At 52.5% G+C, this 14,897-nt stretch overlaps 5 protein-coding genes across 5 annotated transcripts; all 5 read left to right on the top strand.

Moving 5' to 3' along the window:
• Positions 1 to 4: 4 nt before the first annotated feature.
• On the top strand, positions 5 to 1,620 carry C7974DRAFT_127202 (uncharacterized protein). The gene has a single exon (XM_046135283.1). The coding sequence runs from the start codon at positions 410 to 412 to the stop codon at positions 1,538 to 1,540; it is 1,131 nt and encodes a 376-aa protein (XP_046000206.1). The 5' UTR covers positions 5 to 409; the 3' UTR covers positions 1,541 to 1,620.
• A 278-nt stretch (positions 1,621 to 1,898) lies between these two features.
• On the top strand, positions 1,899 to 3,132 carry C7974DRAFT_127223 (ser/Thr protein phosphatase family protein). The gene is made up of 2 exons (XM_046135285.1): positions 1,899 to 2,015; positions 2,064 to 3,132. Exon 2 carries the CDS (start codon positions 2,087 to 2,089, stop codon positions 3,050 to 3,052), a length of 966 nt encoding a protein of 321 aa, XP_046000207.1. The 5' UTR covers positions 1,899 to 2,015; positions 2,064 to 2,086; the 3' UTR covers positions 3,053 to 3,132.
• Positions 3,133 to 3,898: 766 nt separating this feature from the next.
• Positions 3,899 to 5,035, top strand: C7974DRAFT_127213 (necrosis inducing protein-domain-containing protein). The gene is made up of 3 exons (XM_046135284.1): positions 3,899 to 4,262; positions 4,311 to 4,722; positions 4,771 to 5,035. Exons 1-3 carry the CDS (start codon positions 4,027 to 4,029, stop codon positions 4,840 to 4,842), a joined length of 720 nt encoding a protein of 239 aa, XP_046000208.1. The 5' UTR covers positions 3,899 to 4,026; the 3' UTR covers positions 4,843 to 5,035.
• A 1,435-nt stretch (positions 5,036 to 6,470) lies between these two features.
• On the top strand, positions 6,471 to 8,906 carry C7974DRAFT_410169 (uncharacterized protein; the record flags this gene model as incomplete). Its single annotated transcript, XM_046143442.1, has 1 exon — positions 6,471 to 8,906. One exon carries the CDS (start codon positions 6,471 to 6,473, stop codon positions 8,904 to 8,906), a length of 2,436 nt encoding a protein of 811 aa, XP_046000209.1.
• Positions 8,907 to 12,368: 3,462 nt separating this feature from the next.
• Positions 12,369 to 12,869, top strand: C7974DRAFT_276376 (uncharacterized protein; the record flags this gene model as incomplete). Its single annotated transcript, XM_046137567.1, has 1 exon — positions 12,369 to 12,869. A coding segment is annotated over one exon (501 nt), but the record flags the coding sequence as incomplete, so codon positions are not given.
• Positions 12,870 to 14,897: the final 2,028 nt, after the last annotated feature.

Consider the following 14,897-nt stretch of genomic DNA (forward strand, 5'->3'; position numbering starts at 1 on the left):
TTCACGACAACATGGAAAACGACTAAAACCCATCTTCTTGCCGACCAACCGAGTGCAGGCTGTACTCTCACGTCGGAGAAAGACAAAAGATCTGCACCGGCACGGAACCGACGGTGTTGTTCGTTATGCGTGCGCCACACTTACCTATGCCCCTTTGGGAGAACTCAGCCTCTGCTTGGCTGACGCTTGTGTTGCAGACACCACAACAATGGACGATCCGTACCAAGATAAACTCCGAGAGCGAGGTCAGGCGTCCTACAGTAAGGCTGTGTAAGGCGTTCACACATTACGTAGGTAGTCCCTCTGTGCAGCAGCTAAGTATTGTATATAGCCGCAGCTCCCGCTAACCACTGCTGACCTTAAATTTTCGATAAGACAACCAAGCATCAACCCACGTATACAAAGAAACATGACATCAATTCAATCAAGGGTCCACGACGCAGCTTATCAACATTCACTGCTGCTTCAAGGCCTCGCAGAAACAGATCACGCGCCATCCCAGTTACAACAACAGGATGCCTACCTCAAGGACTTGAGAGCGCAAGAGGCAAGGACATCAAAACGCGTAGAGGATCTCCGCAAAAAGACAGAAATCGAGCGTCAGGATCACGAGAAATACTCCGAATCGACGTTCCGTCGCTTTGCGCACAAGGCATCCGGTCTCGGGGGGCGTTTTGAGGAAAAATCAGCGAAGGAGGAGCGCGAGTACTTTGACGCAATCCAGGAGCAGAAGACCGCTGAAGATGAACTCGCATATGTCCGTGAGCTCAAAGCCGAGGCCGATGTGCAAAGGCAGAAATTTTACAAGGATACAACGCGTCACAACAATCTCCAACACCAGCTTGACCAACTTTACAACTCCATATTCGCTGGCCAGACGCCCGAGTTCCCAGAAGAAGATCGCAGCGAAGAGGCGTGCAATGCCGCATTCCAACACATGCACTCTGTTCATCAGGAGCTTGAGAAAGAGCGCCACATCCTATTCTTGCTGCGTCAAACCAGCACCAAGCTCAGCGAAGCCCGCGTACATCTGGATGAAGCACATGGCATGTCACAATGGGACATGTTCGGCGGTGGCACCATTGCTTCGATGCAAAAACGCAGCCTTCTCGAACAAGCTGAGAGTTGCATCCAGCAAGTCCGGATGCTGCAGCAACAACTACAGCAAATCGCCTCGCACCTACCCAGCCTCGGCCAGTTGAACATCGCATCTGGCAGCATCTGGGGCGACGTTGTTTTCGACAATATCTTCAGTGATATGGAAATGCACGACAAGATCAAGGACTCAGAGGCGCAGGTCGATCGCGCTGGGCACAAGTGTGGAGACGCGGTCAGGGAGAGTGAGTTCCGCGAACAGGGGTTGCTTGGGGAGGCGACGAGCGCAAGAGAGCAGCTGAATAGTGCGAGAGCGGAATTGCAGAGGGTGCGAGAGACGGCCTTCAGGGGCGTGCTGGACGGCCGTAGCGGGATGCAGCAATACCAAGTCCCAGAAGGGCCACCACCGGGTTACGACGCCGCTCCGCCGGCATACTGGGCCTAAAGTTTTATGATCATGATACCACGATACGTAGTTTTGATATCCCTTCACAATTTATCTCTTTCATCTCCTTCAGATGCGACACCAACAACAGTATCTGACCTACCACGAAATGGGTGCAAATTCTCGCTGTTGTTTGGGTTCGGATGTCCCTTGGAACCCGGCTTTCGGCTCGACATCCGCATGGCGTTTCTTGTCCCCCTTCGATCATCACACGTCATGCCGAGCCGCAGGCGTATCTAGCCTGCAATAGCACCAACGAGAGGGTCTAGGCGCAGCAACTCCTCCCCTCTAACATCGACGACTGGATGAGGCCAGCATCCCTCCTGATGACGGCAAGATTCGCCCTGGTGTGCAGAGTGGAGAGGCTATCACGATAACGAAACCATGGTGTTGCAGTCCGTGCTCGATGACCGCATTTCCGCTGACAGCCTGCGCGTCCATGCAGCGGGGATGCACGCATGACGGCCCCTCAAAAGTTGGCGGATGCCGCACATTGTCAACACGCCAATTGATCCCAGTCCAGACTTCAATACACACTCTCGCGCCATGGACCCCCTCCTGTCTGTCGCAGACGACGCCATTGCGAATTCGCGAACGCCGACGCCTCCCCCGTCAACCCCTCCTGGGCGCCTCTGGGCGATCGCCGATATCCACCTCTCGTTCAAGGGCAACCGCAAGGCCCTCGAGAAGCTGCAGCCTCGGCTGAACGATGGCCTTATTTTGTGCGGCGATGTAGGCGAGAGCGCAGACCACTGCAGACAGGCCTTTGAAAAGGCGACGGCGTGCTTCCGGCGCGTCTTCTGGGTTCCTGGGAATCACGAGCTGTACACTCTGCCTTCCCAGAAAGTTCAAGGCGCGCGCGGCGAGAAGAAGTATATGGAGTGCGTGGATATTGCCCGCGAGTATGGCGTCTGGACACCCGAGGACGAGTACACATTATGGGAGGGTGAGGGAGGGCCGGCGCTAATTGCGCCCATCTTCACTCTATACGACTACAGTTTTCGGCCGAAGGATGTGGAGCTGAAAGATGCGCTGGCATGGGCAAGGGAGGAGGACATTGAGGCGACCGACGAGCATCTTCTGCATCCAGATCCATATCCCTCACGCATCGCATGGTGCCATGCTCTGGTCGAGCAGACAGAGAAGAAGCTCGAGGCTGCAGTAGCTGCGCATCCAGATACACCACTCATCATCATCAACCATTGGCCGCTGCGCGAGGATCTTGTCAAGCTGTTCCGTATACCACGCTTCTCCTTGTGGTGCGGCACCAAGAAGACCGAAGACTGGCACAACAGGTTCAACGCAAAGGTTGTGGTCAGCGGACACTTGCACATTCGGCGGACGGACTATATTGACGACACGAGGTTTGAGGAGGTTTCTCTAGGGTATCCCCGACAGTGGCAGCACTGCCAGGAACACGGGCTGGACATCAATGACATTTTGCGCGAGATACTGCCTGGGCCGACACTACCGGAGGGCAATAGGGAGACGATATGGAGACGATACGGCTAAATATCCGGACCACGACTGATGAACACGACCCAACACTGAGCAGCGCACGATGTAGTGTGGTATCGGTCCACCATACTATTGGCATCTCCACCTCACCAAACCAACGACTCGCTCGTCGCGATACTCGCCACACTTGCAGTACCCTCACCGGGTGATTAGTCATGACTCGCTGCCACTACGATCAAAGCGCAGACGCGGATACGAGCGTTCAGGAACGCGTGCAGGACCGCGTTTTGGTTGTATGTAGCCGACAGTGCCCCTCAACCTTGGCACCACGAGATCACTTGGCTCTCCAATCGACATGTTCGCACCTCTCACGTTGACAATATTTCCGTGATACCCCTGTAGGACCCTTCTGCATCTGTGCACCTTCCCCATCCGCTGCAGACTAGCGTCGGTACGCGGGCCAATCCTTCGGCAGTGTGCTCGCACGCCCGGTTCTTATCTTGGCTCCCGTTCGATCAACTCCATTTCGAGACGCATGACCTTCCAACGGCCATATTAACACCGCCGATCCCACAGGAACGTTTCCTGGAGTAGGTAGTTGCTCCGATTTCGACATTAAACCCCCGGATACCAAGGTGTGCTTCTTACTCGCTCCCACTGAACGGCTGCACTATACCTGTAGCTGTACAGTGTCGAATCCTCGAACCCTGTCGCAAAGCTTGTTACGCCAATAAGGGGTCTTCCTCGTGGCCATGTGCGGTGAATGGACGCGCTTGCGTGCATACCGACAGCGGGAACAGCGCCACACAGGAACCGCTAGACGATGATAGTGATGCTCCCGAAAAGCACTATGGACTTGCCAGCTACAACGGCAGATCGGCAGGAGTATAAGAATCGTGGCGGCTCTCGTGAATTGTGAAGAAGTATCAGCCTTTCCCTGCGCACCGGCTTTTCCAGTCTCGGCCGCCTTTCCACATTGTCGCCGACGATCTTCTCAGTGATTCAGCAATCGCAGTCTATCTTTCAAGATGCTCTTCAACCTTCAGTCGCTGGCTATACAGCTTCTTGCGGCAGCGACATGCGTCTCTGCCCTGCCTACTGGCATTGAGAAACGGGCGGTCATTGGTCACGATGCCGTCGTTGGTTTCGCTCAGGCCGTCCCTTCTGGCGTAGTCGGAACACTGATGCTGAAGTACAAGCCGTACCTCAAAGTCTTCAACGGCTGCGTTCCGTTCCCCGCGGTCGACGCGGCCGGTAACACAGGGTAAGTCTCCCAACCTCTCACTCACCCCTGGTTACTCACATCCAGCAGCGGCGGCCTCCAAACCAGCGGCTCCTCCAACGGCGGCTGCTCCGCATCCACCGGCCAGGTCTACGCGCGCGCCGGTACCTACAGCGGCAAGTTCGGCATCATGTACAGCTGGTACATGCCCAAGGACTCGCCGTCGACTGGGCTCGGCCACCGCCACGACTGGGAAAACATCGTCGTCTGGCTGTCCGCGCAATCCACCTCCGCGACTCTCACCGGCGTTGCCATCTCTGCTCACGGCGATTACCAGAAGGAGGCGTCGCCTGCGCTCCAGGGTACTGGCCCCAAGATCGGCTACATCAGCTATTTCCCTGTTAACCACCAGCTCATCGGCACCGGGGATCTTGGTGGCCAGCAGCCGCTGATTGCGTGGGACAGCATGACTGCGGCGGCGCGCTCGGCGATTGAGACTACCGTAAGTAAACTCCGACGTTCCAATAATTCTTTTGCTGATCCCAATCAGGACTTCGGCTCCGCGACACCGAGCTTCAGGGACAGCAACTTCCAGAGCTACCTTGCGGAGGCATTCTTCTAAGCGACCAGCGACGTTACAGAAAGCAAGCATGGTTTTGCTGCCACCTCAAAACTCTATGAATAATGAACATTGTTACGACATGATGCTTTTTTTGTGCCTTTTGACACCCTTTGTTATGATCTCTCGACTCGACTTCGATTCCGCTTCCAGTCCTTTGTCTCATCTTGCCTTCTCACAATGGTGCCATTCTCGCCCACAATGCTGTTTTCATCGACGATCCCGTCCTCCAAGAATGATGCCTTCCCTGCAATCCGCCGCCCGACGCCTCCGTGTCCCACGAGATGCGTACTTCCAATCCATAGCCGTGCAATCTAGTCAACAATTCTCGCTCACGGCGCTCGTCCAAGCAAGATTCGGGCTGCTCTCGAGTTTGTCCCTTGCACGTGAACGAGTTGAGCAAGCAGCTTGCCACACACACAAGCCCGCAAGCCCGCAAACCCCATAGTCGATGGGTATAAAATCTGACTCGCCTTGCGAGAGCAGGCGGTGTCGGATACATGGTTTTCTGCGGTATATATGTAAACTGTAAGTTGCTGCTTCGAGGCTTCGGGGCTTCGAGACTTCGAGTGCATGGCCGTGACAGTGCTGATACTGACTTTGGGTAAAAACAATGTAAGACGTAAGAACTGACGATGCCATTGGGCTGCTAATGGAGAGTTGTGGGTTCGAGGGAATCTGGACGCCCATACGCAGGTGTCCACGACATGGCCTCGGGTGCGGGTTGACCGAGCTGTGTCGAACTCCAGGTATTTCAGCGCTGCTGCTGTCACCGACGACTGGAATTGTGTAGTGTTAGTGCTGATGATGGGTAGAGATGACTTCCGGATGCTCAATTGACGATGCTTCGCCGCGCGTGTCAGCGTGAAAGAGTTTGAAAGCCCATGACACAGGCGTGTGTCCAAGGGCTGTGTTCACCTCAAGGTACCCCAATGCCATTCCCGCCATGCATGTCATTGCAAATCTGACTCTGTGCAGACACGTTGCGGGAATAACGTGGGCTGCTGGGAGGGTGGTGTGGGGTTCAACGCCAGCGTATGCGTTTGAGAGCAGCGTCCACCTAAAGGTGATCCAGCACCATCGCTCTCGCCTGAAATCTAAATGATGCTGATACTGACCAGAAAGCCATAACGTTGTCGTCTCAGCATCCCCATTTGCCCATGCTATGAGCGTGGCTGTCTGCGCCCTCACGCCCACGCAATACCATACCTCAGGACACTGGAAGACCACCCAGCCGCCTCGTCGCTCAGGATCGTAAAAATGGCACAGCGCGCAGAACTCAAACACAAGTACGAAGTACTCACATTCCCATGCCATGTTCCCATCTCACATCTAAGATGCTGCTCAAACCCTGTATCCCCGGGTACGACACTCTGGAGCTTCTGATCGTCTTCCGCGCTCCTGGAAGCTTCTCGAGGTGCTGCAGATAGTTTTCACCTTGGTGACGTAGTCTAGAGATGTAAACAAACCCGTCAAACACCGTGTAAAGGGCGCGTGGGCGGGGAAAGCGCGCCTTCACCGACTTGCGCGTGCACGGACGCGTGGTGCCTGGGTATACTTGGAGGGTTCGCAAGGCTGCGGTATTGCTCCACCTTACCTTATTCTACTACATGTCATCTCACAAGAATATCATGGACACGAGCAACTGCGACGACTTTGAAGTGTTATCTCGGGTATGTGCTGAGTTCTACAATGTGTTTCACACCTTCAATGCTAAATATTTCTCTCAGGAAGAGCACTACACACAGAACCCTGATACCGTCCAGTGGCAGACGCAGTTCCATGATACCTACGGAGTAGACGAGTACTATGGACAGGGTGGACATTCTTCCTACGTACCAAATACAATGATGAATGATCTAGCCACATCATCCCATTTCGGCGACGGCGCTGATCAGTACGATGTGCCACACGAATATCTGCTCCAAGACCTGTCTGTCATGGATCAAGGATCGCAGCGCCAGGCCTCTGGTTACCCTTTCGAAGGACCTGACGGCCGACAAGGTATCGACGCTTCCGGCATTGCGATATACAGCCCGCGCTTGGGTTCAAGGCTACCGTTCACGTTCGCTCACATGTGGCCTGAGATGACCATTCTCTGGCCGTTGTATGCTGCTCAGTCTGGATTGGCACAACCTCCAGTGGAAATGCAGTTTCGGATGTTGAACGGAGATATCCTTTCCTATTGGCTGCCGAGGCAGCATGAGTTTGGTTCCTGGGACGAGAACGACGTTGATGCATTCATCACTCTTTTCGAGAGCATGGGCATTAGCATCGATTGGAATACCCTTGACTTGTATCACACCACCACCAAGTACTTCGAATCGGTGCAGAAGGGACCGTGTGTTCAACATACTTCGACTCGCGAATCTACATCTTCTTCCTCTCGACAGAATTCCGAAAATATGGAGTCCTCGTTACTAGAAGAAACCAGTGGAGGTCTGCAAAGCCAACAGAGCCAAGAAGTGGTCGATCCACAGGTGTCTGTTGACAACAAAGAGGGAGTCGCTCCCACTCATCGGCAAGACAGTGTGAACGCCGAGCAGCTTGAGGCAGCACAGCAGGTCGGTAACAACACTCAAAACTCTGAGGCGGGTGTTGCATTGGAAGAAGATCAACACAAAAAAGATATTGGTGACGCTGAGCCAGTGAACGGCGTGGCCGAATCAGGGCGTAAGGAGACGTTGCTCACCGCAGAACTGGCAGCAGAGCTCCACGATCTCGTGGATGTCTATGACACCGTAGAGGCACGAGAGAAGTTCTTGGAGCGCCACGACCTGACATGGTATCCGCCACAAGATGACAACACTGTCCCTAACAGCGATGATGAAGTCAAGGTCTACGTCAGACAGCTACTTTTTGCGATGACGAGCACGAAAGACGCGCAGGACTCCGAGAGGAGTAACTCCTTCGCGTCCCGCTGGCTTCCATGCAAGTCCGGGGAACCTTACTACAACAAGACCGAAATGGTCTTGCAGTGTTGGAAACTCGTGACTATGGCCATCAATCTTCACAGGAAGGGCCCTTCCACACTGAATTGCTTTGACCACAACTATGCTAAGCAATTTAAAGCGACAAAAGACTGGACTTTCGCAATGCGGATTAATAATATCGCGGACCTTCTCGCAACCCGCAAGAGTCGTTGTGATTTAGTGATGAGAGGCGAAAGTCTCGATGGTTTCGTCGGAGCGCCAGGTAAGATGGCCAACCGTTCTATTCAGAACAACGTGAGCAACGGCCGCAAGGCAAAGGCGATCATGCGCGGTATGCCGCTGCTCAAGACTGAAGAGAAGAGGGCGGTGTCACAGAGCACCAGTGGGACGCTCGCAGCGACTTCTGCTTCGTCAAGTACTGGCAGCATTAATCCTACGAGCACAGATGGCCAGGTTCAATCATCAGGAGGCGTAGCAAAAGCACAGAATACTGGAAAGACTAAGCAGACTACGAAGGGCAAAGCTGTCAGCAGCCAACAAGCGTCGACACCAACTGCTATCTCCCCTGACGCGTCATCACAGCAAGATGACATCTCATCGCAGCAGCCTGATTCATCATCGCAGAAGACTGCTACTCCATCCACCCCGCTGCCAGTTCCAGGCATAAAGCGGAAGCGAACGACATCTGCGGACCTCACAGCGAGCGGACCTCAAACAAAGCGCACGAAGATGTTACCTTCAAAGTTGAAACGCGCGAAGCTACCGATAGAACAAAGTGGCCACATAACTGCCACTCCCACCGCACCCGCCTCTCACGAGTTCTCACTCATCGCTCAAGGTTCTGAATCTGCCTTCCAAGGCTACACACCGGCAAAGCAACCTTCCGCATGCTCACCTCCAGCGACATTTATGGATACTCAGCTTCTGGCTCCGACCATGCACTCTCCTGCCCCCTTCTCGTCGTCTTCACACAAGCGCCCTGCAGAAGACGTCTTTGAGAACACCAGGTCTTCAAAGCGTATCCGAGCCCAAGTTGGAGGACAGGAGACCCAATCGGAAGTCCAAGAGCAGACTCGATCCGAATCTCCAAAGAAAGTTCCTACTACAAGTAGAGTGACGAGGTCCAAACCCTAAGAGACCCGGGCGTAGGAGACATCTATCGTATATCGCCACAAGATATCTGGATAGTATCTCCAATAGTGCGCTGATGGCCGACTTATTCCACGGTCAACGATACACAGTCAAGTATAAGATCGTTCTGTTCTGTTTGCTTCACAGCGAGGTGTTTGGCGTTTGAAGGTGATGTGGAGGTGGTGAATGCTAGGTCAATTCAGTTCCCTAGCATCACGCACAGCTACCGGTGGATGATGGGCCAATTAAGTTTCCCATAGCTACGTATCGAAAAGAAGTGTTCGAGATATAACATGTCTACCATGAATGAAATAAAGCAACCTAACAGATCAAGCTGGTTGCCCTCGCTGCGATCTCGCGCAACATCGAACTTGAGAGCGGAGCATCTTCAGACTCGGTGGTGCGACGGATCAGCAGATCCGGCCCGTTATCTCTTACCATGAACATTAAATTGACGACGCTGCGAGGATTAATCTGGCTTTACTGCATGATGCCTCCACGTGTGCGCTGATATCTCCTCCATCTTTCGCTCCAGCCATCATCTCCAAAATCTGACACGGTATCCATCCCCATATGAAAATCGATACATACAACCTCAGATCGACTAAAAATTCTACTAATAGACTTAAGCAACGTTTCCGAGGCTGCAAAACTTGGTGGAAACGTGTAGGTCAGGCAGCGACGACAGGCCTACAGTACATTGCCACAGTGGCATATACCAGGATAAAACGGAAGAAATTACTATCTCTGCCCCTAGTCGTTCTACCAGGATAGGTGGATGAATGCGTAGAGGTGATGGAGCACGCCACAACACATCCGCAGCCGTTCCCGTCGACGATCACTCACACGGCTGCGCAAAGCTCAGCATTGTTTCTTATCGCTTCTGTGTATCTTCGTTCCCGATTATGTCTCCACGCACAATCCGTTCAGCACTGCTCACCGACCTCTGTCAAAGCGCGTCTTTGTTGACATTGTGTGAACGCAGCTCAAACCCGCGACGCTGAGGCGCAGCACCATCAGCCAACAATTTCGAACATGCAACATTAGCAATTGCCGAACGAGCGAGATGAACTAGGACAAGGTACGCTGAGGATGGAAGATGGGCGGACATATGCGGCTCGGTGGTCGAGTGTCGAGGCTGCGAAAACAAGTTCGTGTTGTCAATGGCTATAAGTGGGTTTGCTATATACTGAAAATACATGTTGTACCTGACTGAGCGTATGAATTCGATACTCAGCACAGCAGCGTTCTGTCGCCTCGCGAGAAGATGCTGCCGCAGCGGGTAATGCTCAGTGCTACCTACGCAAGCCGGGAAGTCGCAAAGCCAGGACATGGCAACTACGCCCAAGTCATCGCGCAAAGATATGGAAGCACCGAACATCTATCGATACCTCGTATCCGCAAGCCTAAGCTTGACTCGACGATGCCACATCCGTGGCTCCGCAGCCTTTCGATCACGAACCCTTCGATCGAACCCTCCGAAAGACAATTGCAGAATACGTGTTGGCAACCGAGATCGAGTCTGGCAGGATCAGAGCATTGTTTACTCATTCCATGCTTGTTTAGGGATCCAGCAGCTTGAGACGAACGTGACGAACTTCCAGACAAAGAACTGCTCAGTAAAAGCATGTGGGGCTTTACCACCATGTGTCGCTCTTCGCAATTTGGATTGCGGCGTTGCGCCACAGATCTTTGACTGCGTACTTTGACGCCAGCAATGGTGTCTACTTAAGATTTGTTCATGCTAATTCGGTTTGTCTTTTCTGTGACATCAGTGGAAGGATGAACTCAATTATACCTTATGTATCGCATGTATTTGCCCTTTATATCAAGCATAGTGATTCTCGTCGAACTATACTTACAACCATCTCACGGCATGATACTTACTGCCATCGTATATCAAAGCCCATACCGCCAGCTTGAGATCCTAGGATCCAGCAAAGACTCGGCGTCATGGGGATAGTGAGGAACTGCCGTGACGTAGCACCTCACAGCGCTTCGTTTTCACTTGCATATGTTACATTCTGGTCTTACTAAGTGAATCGCCAAGGCCGTGCCTCGCAGTGGTGCACGGACACGCGCGGACGGTGCTGGTGAAGTGACCGACCTTCATATATCTTCGAGCTCGAGCAACTCTAACCGCGTCCACCGATTCGACCAAGTCAACCCACTTCAAAAACCGCGCAACCTGCCAATCGGCTGGCTCAATTCAAAATCTCTCCCCACATCCTTTGTGCACACAATTGCAAGTGTTCTTTCTCCAAGCTCCCGAGGTCCCATCCGGATACTTCACCGTCACCACGCGGCTCGAAATATACCAAGATACCATTGAAACTTCCTCACCCAACCATACTGAATAAGATGGCGAATGATTTAGCCGGTTCTCATGGTTACGCTCGCGGTCGCGTGAACCGCACCAATCCTCAGGCGCGCTCGTACACTACACAAGGTAAGCAGAACCGTCCCTCTTCAGCGCCTTCTTTAACGTTCCGAAAAGGAGCTACCCCACGCCAGCTTGACTGGAGCCGCATTGGCGCGAGACGTCGTGCGGTAGCACACGAGGGGTCCTTGCCGTATACAGACGTCCTCACAAGCTCCGAGAGCCTTCAGCCGTCGACGCACAGCGCATACGATCCCTTTCACAATAGCTTTGAGACTGCTCATACACCTGATTCCTCACTTCCGTCTTTTGAGGCGTCAAGTTCATTTGTTCACGAACAAGAGTATCGTCCGTCGCAATATGCGGGGTACTACCAGGCAGGGCAATCTGCTTATGGTCAGATTGGAGCATCCCCCGAACCTTGGGGTACGCCTGTGGCTTCAATGCAGTCATCTGGCTTCCATCTGCCGCAAGCGAACACACAACTTGATGGTCCGATCGAGTCTATGAGTTGGCAGTTCAGTGCAACGCAACAGCCGCTCAACAATGATAGCAGTGATGAGGGCGGCCACTTGGTCGAGACGAGTGATCTTCAGTACACAGAAGAAGAGCTCGAGAGCCTCTTCAACTGGAAGCCTGAGCACACAGGGTATGCAGAATCACCGCCAGATCAGCACACAGAAGCTCAGTCATTGGTCGAACACTGCGAGGCCACGGCACCAGTGCAACAGCCTACCCAGCCTCAAGAGCTCCTGCAAGGTCAAGATGCTTTGCTGGATGAATTTCTCCTCGACATCGACTCAACGGCACATAGAACTGCTGTTGCATTGTGTCCCGACACACTTGTCAGCACAGAGGATGGTGGAACAGTCGATGACAATACCCCTCGCGACGCCGGCGTTTTACAGAATGAGCGCGAGAACTCTGGAACGGTACCATCTGAGTCGACGCAGCCTCAGAAGAACGCGCTCGAACCAGACACGGAGTCTTTGTTGTCCGCCGAGTTTGCCTCAAGACTCGATGAGCTTGCAGAGACGTACTCGGTTGAAGACGTGCGAAGAACGTTCCTGGAAACTCACGATAAGAGTTGGAGCCCACCTAGCAACGACATCACCATTCCCTCTGACCGCCAAGATGCGATCAAACATGTGCAAAAGGTCCTTCGAGCGATGGCCAGCACCAAGAAAGCGGTTGATTCGCGGAAGGACAACTCGTTCAAGTCCCGATACGCCAAAAAGAAGATGGGAGAAACTGTCTACGATCCGGTCAAGATGACCATACGCTGTTGGGACATCATAAACCTCGCGATTGATCTGCACAACAAGGGACCTTCAGTACTCCATTGCTTTGACTCCCAATACGCCTCTAATTTCGCTTCTACACGGAAATGGACATTCCAACAGCGAATTGATGCCATAGTCCATCTTTTCGAGACGCGTAAAAGCCGCTGCGATGTGGCTATCAAGGGTGAAAACCTCTACACTGTTGTCGGTAACCCAGACAAATTGAACAGGACTTCAATACAGAACGGTGTCAGTAATACCATCAAGGCCGGCGAGATAAAGCGCGGTAAGGAGGCCAAGCAGAACGAGGCGAAGACCAATGCAGTGGCCAAAGACGCTTCAGTAAAGGGTGCAGCCAACCTAAATGCAGACACTGATGCCGCCGTCCAGCCCAATCAAAAAGTCACTTCAACTTCAAAGAAGTTACCGATGAAGAGCAAGAAGCTCATGCCGACAGGCAAAGGCAGGGCTGCCGCAAGTCAACAAATGCCACGCCTCTCTTCCGAACCACAAGCACCACTGGCTTCAAGCTCATCATCTGCGCCTGAAACCCTACACGCCCTCATCAACCACTCTCCACAAGATGTGAACACACTGCTATCTGAAGGCAGCAATCAGAAGCAGTCTACATATGTCATGAAGCCGAATGTGCAGCCGAAGCGCAAGCTCAAGCTGCCAAAGTCCCAAGCAGCTACTTCGGCATCCTCAGCTGCTAAATCCTCGGTACCACTACCATCAACTGTAGCAAGCAATCCATCAGCAAAAAAACCTACGACGGTGTTGTCCACATTGCAGCCATCGCATATGGCATCGAGCAAGCGCCGTGCTGAACACGATCTTGAGCAGACAGCTTCGCCAAAGCGCGCCCGCACCGAAAAGGACGGGGCAAATTTCATTGAAGCGCAAAAGTAGCGCCGGTCCCGAGTCTCATGGTCAGTACACTGTCGCACAAACTCATTGAGATGCTCGCGATACAGACCGAAATGCTCTGGCACAGGGGTGCAAACTCGCAGCGTATACTTGGCCTTGCAGAGAAGGGAAGAGGGTCTCGCCTCTCTTGGGAAATTGACTCTTATGGCGTTATTCCGGTGGCGTTTTTGATAAACGCGATATGCCCAAGTAATTGATGGAGTTCGTTCATGGAAGTTATTTGTCGCTGTGGCGCAACGTCGACATTGCGTTCCCGGCATGAATGAGATTGGTAGTCACAATGAAGTCGCATGCACACATTTGTTCTTTGGGGATACTGCAATACATTTCCAGCTCAACAGCTCGCATTTCTTCATTCATCGTGTGAACAAAGAATAAATGATACTTCTCCTCTTCATTTGTACCGCTCTTTGTCGAAGGCCGAATTATTTCCCGAGTCTTTGTGCTTTGCTATCTGACATAGATCAAGACAAGGGATCAGAGACTCGACAATGTATGGCGCTTCTATTTATGCCGCACACAGTCTACAATGGCTTGATAGTCGTCTTGTCGCCTTGGAGATTTGGTGCGCTCACGGAAAGCCATCACATTAATCAGACAGCCCAGAGAATGCGACTCCTCAATACGCATTCCTTGGGTAGGTACAATATACTGTTATGAAAAAGACCTTAAATGACAAGTGGCGACCCATGCCTCAACGTACTTCGGTAGGCAGGCAGGTGCGTAAGGTCGCGGTCGTAGGTACTCGCAGGGCGCATCCTTGTATGCTTGTGGCCCGCTCGCCAGGTAAGAATCGCTCTTCGGCGACTGAATTATTTGCTAATACCTGTAGGAGACAAATTCTGTCAGTGCGACCTCAACTGGAGATTCAAGGCGACGCGCAGCGGCATTGTATCGCTCCGCCCTGGAGGCAAAGCATACGTTCAACCTCTTCAGCTACAATTTGCTTTTCCCAACGCGCGTAGATTCTCGACGTTCGTACGCATTCAAAAGCGAATCTGACCATACCTTTTCTAATCACACCTGTGATAGCCAGCTGAATTAGCACCATTTCTGGGCTCGTCGATCGATTATTCAAGCTTATCAGCCAGCATTGATGCTCCTGATCTTGGCTACGCTCTTATCTTTTCGTTGTGGCACCATCTTTGCACAGATCAGAGATCGTCATACAACATGACCAAGACGATTGCTACCCTCAAAATGCAAAACCGGCAGGCATCGTTATGCGTTAGTCGGCTATTGTGTTTGAGTCTTCTTTCAGTGGTCTCCGTCCCTGCCCTTGAATACATGACATGTTCTTCGTTCTCTTGAGCAAGGTTTCTTCATCTCATTGTTCATTTTACATGGGTATCAATGACTCTCAGTATAATCGATCCTTTCAGACAAACCAACAAAAGCGTC

Source organism: Boeremia exigua (assembly GCF_020726555.1).
Source record: "Boeremia exigua strain MPI-SDFR-AT-0100 chromosome Unknown C7974scaffold_3, whole genome shotgun sequence".
Classification (NCBI taxonomy): Eukaryota; Fungi; Ascomycota; class Dothideomycetes; order Pleosporales; family Didymellaceae; genus Boeremia; species Boeremia exigua.

Bases quoted from the DNA above. Each gene is read 5' to 3' on its own strand.
- C7974DRAFT_127202 (XM_046135283.1), top strand. From the start codon at position 410: ATGACATCAATTCAATCAAGGGTCCACGACGCAGCTTATCAACATTCA.
- C7974DRAFT_127223 (XM_046135285.1), top strand. From the start codon at position 2,087: ATGGACCCCCTCCTGTCTGTCGCAGACGACGCCATTGCGAATTCGCGA.
- C7974DRAFT_127213 (XM_046135284.1), top strand. From the start codon at position 4,027: ATGCTCTTCAACCTTCAGTCGCTGGCTATACAGCTTCTTGCGGCAGCG. The intron at 4,263-4,310 runs GTAAGTCTCCCA...CACATCCAGCAG, and splicing joins GACGCGGCCGGTAACACAGG to CGGCGGCCTCCAAACCAGCG. The intron at 4,723-4,770 runs GTAAGTAAACTC...GATCCCAATCAG, and splicing joins GCTCGGCGATTGAGACTACC to GACTTCGGCTCCGCGACACC.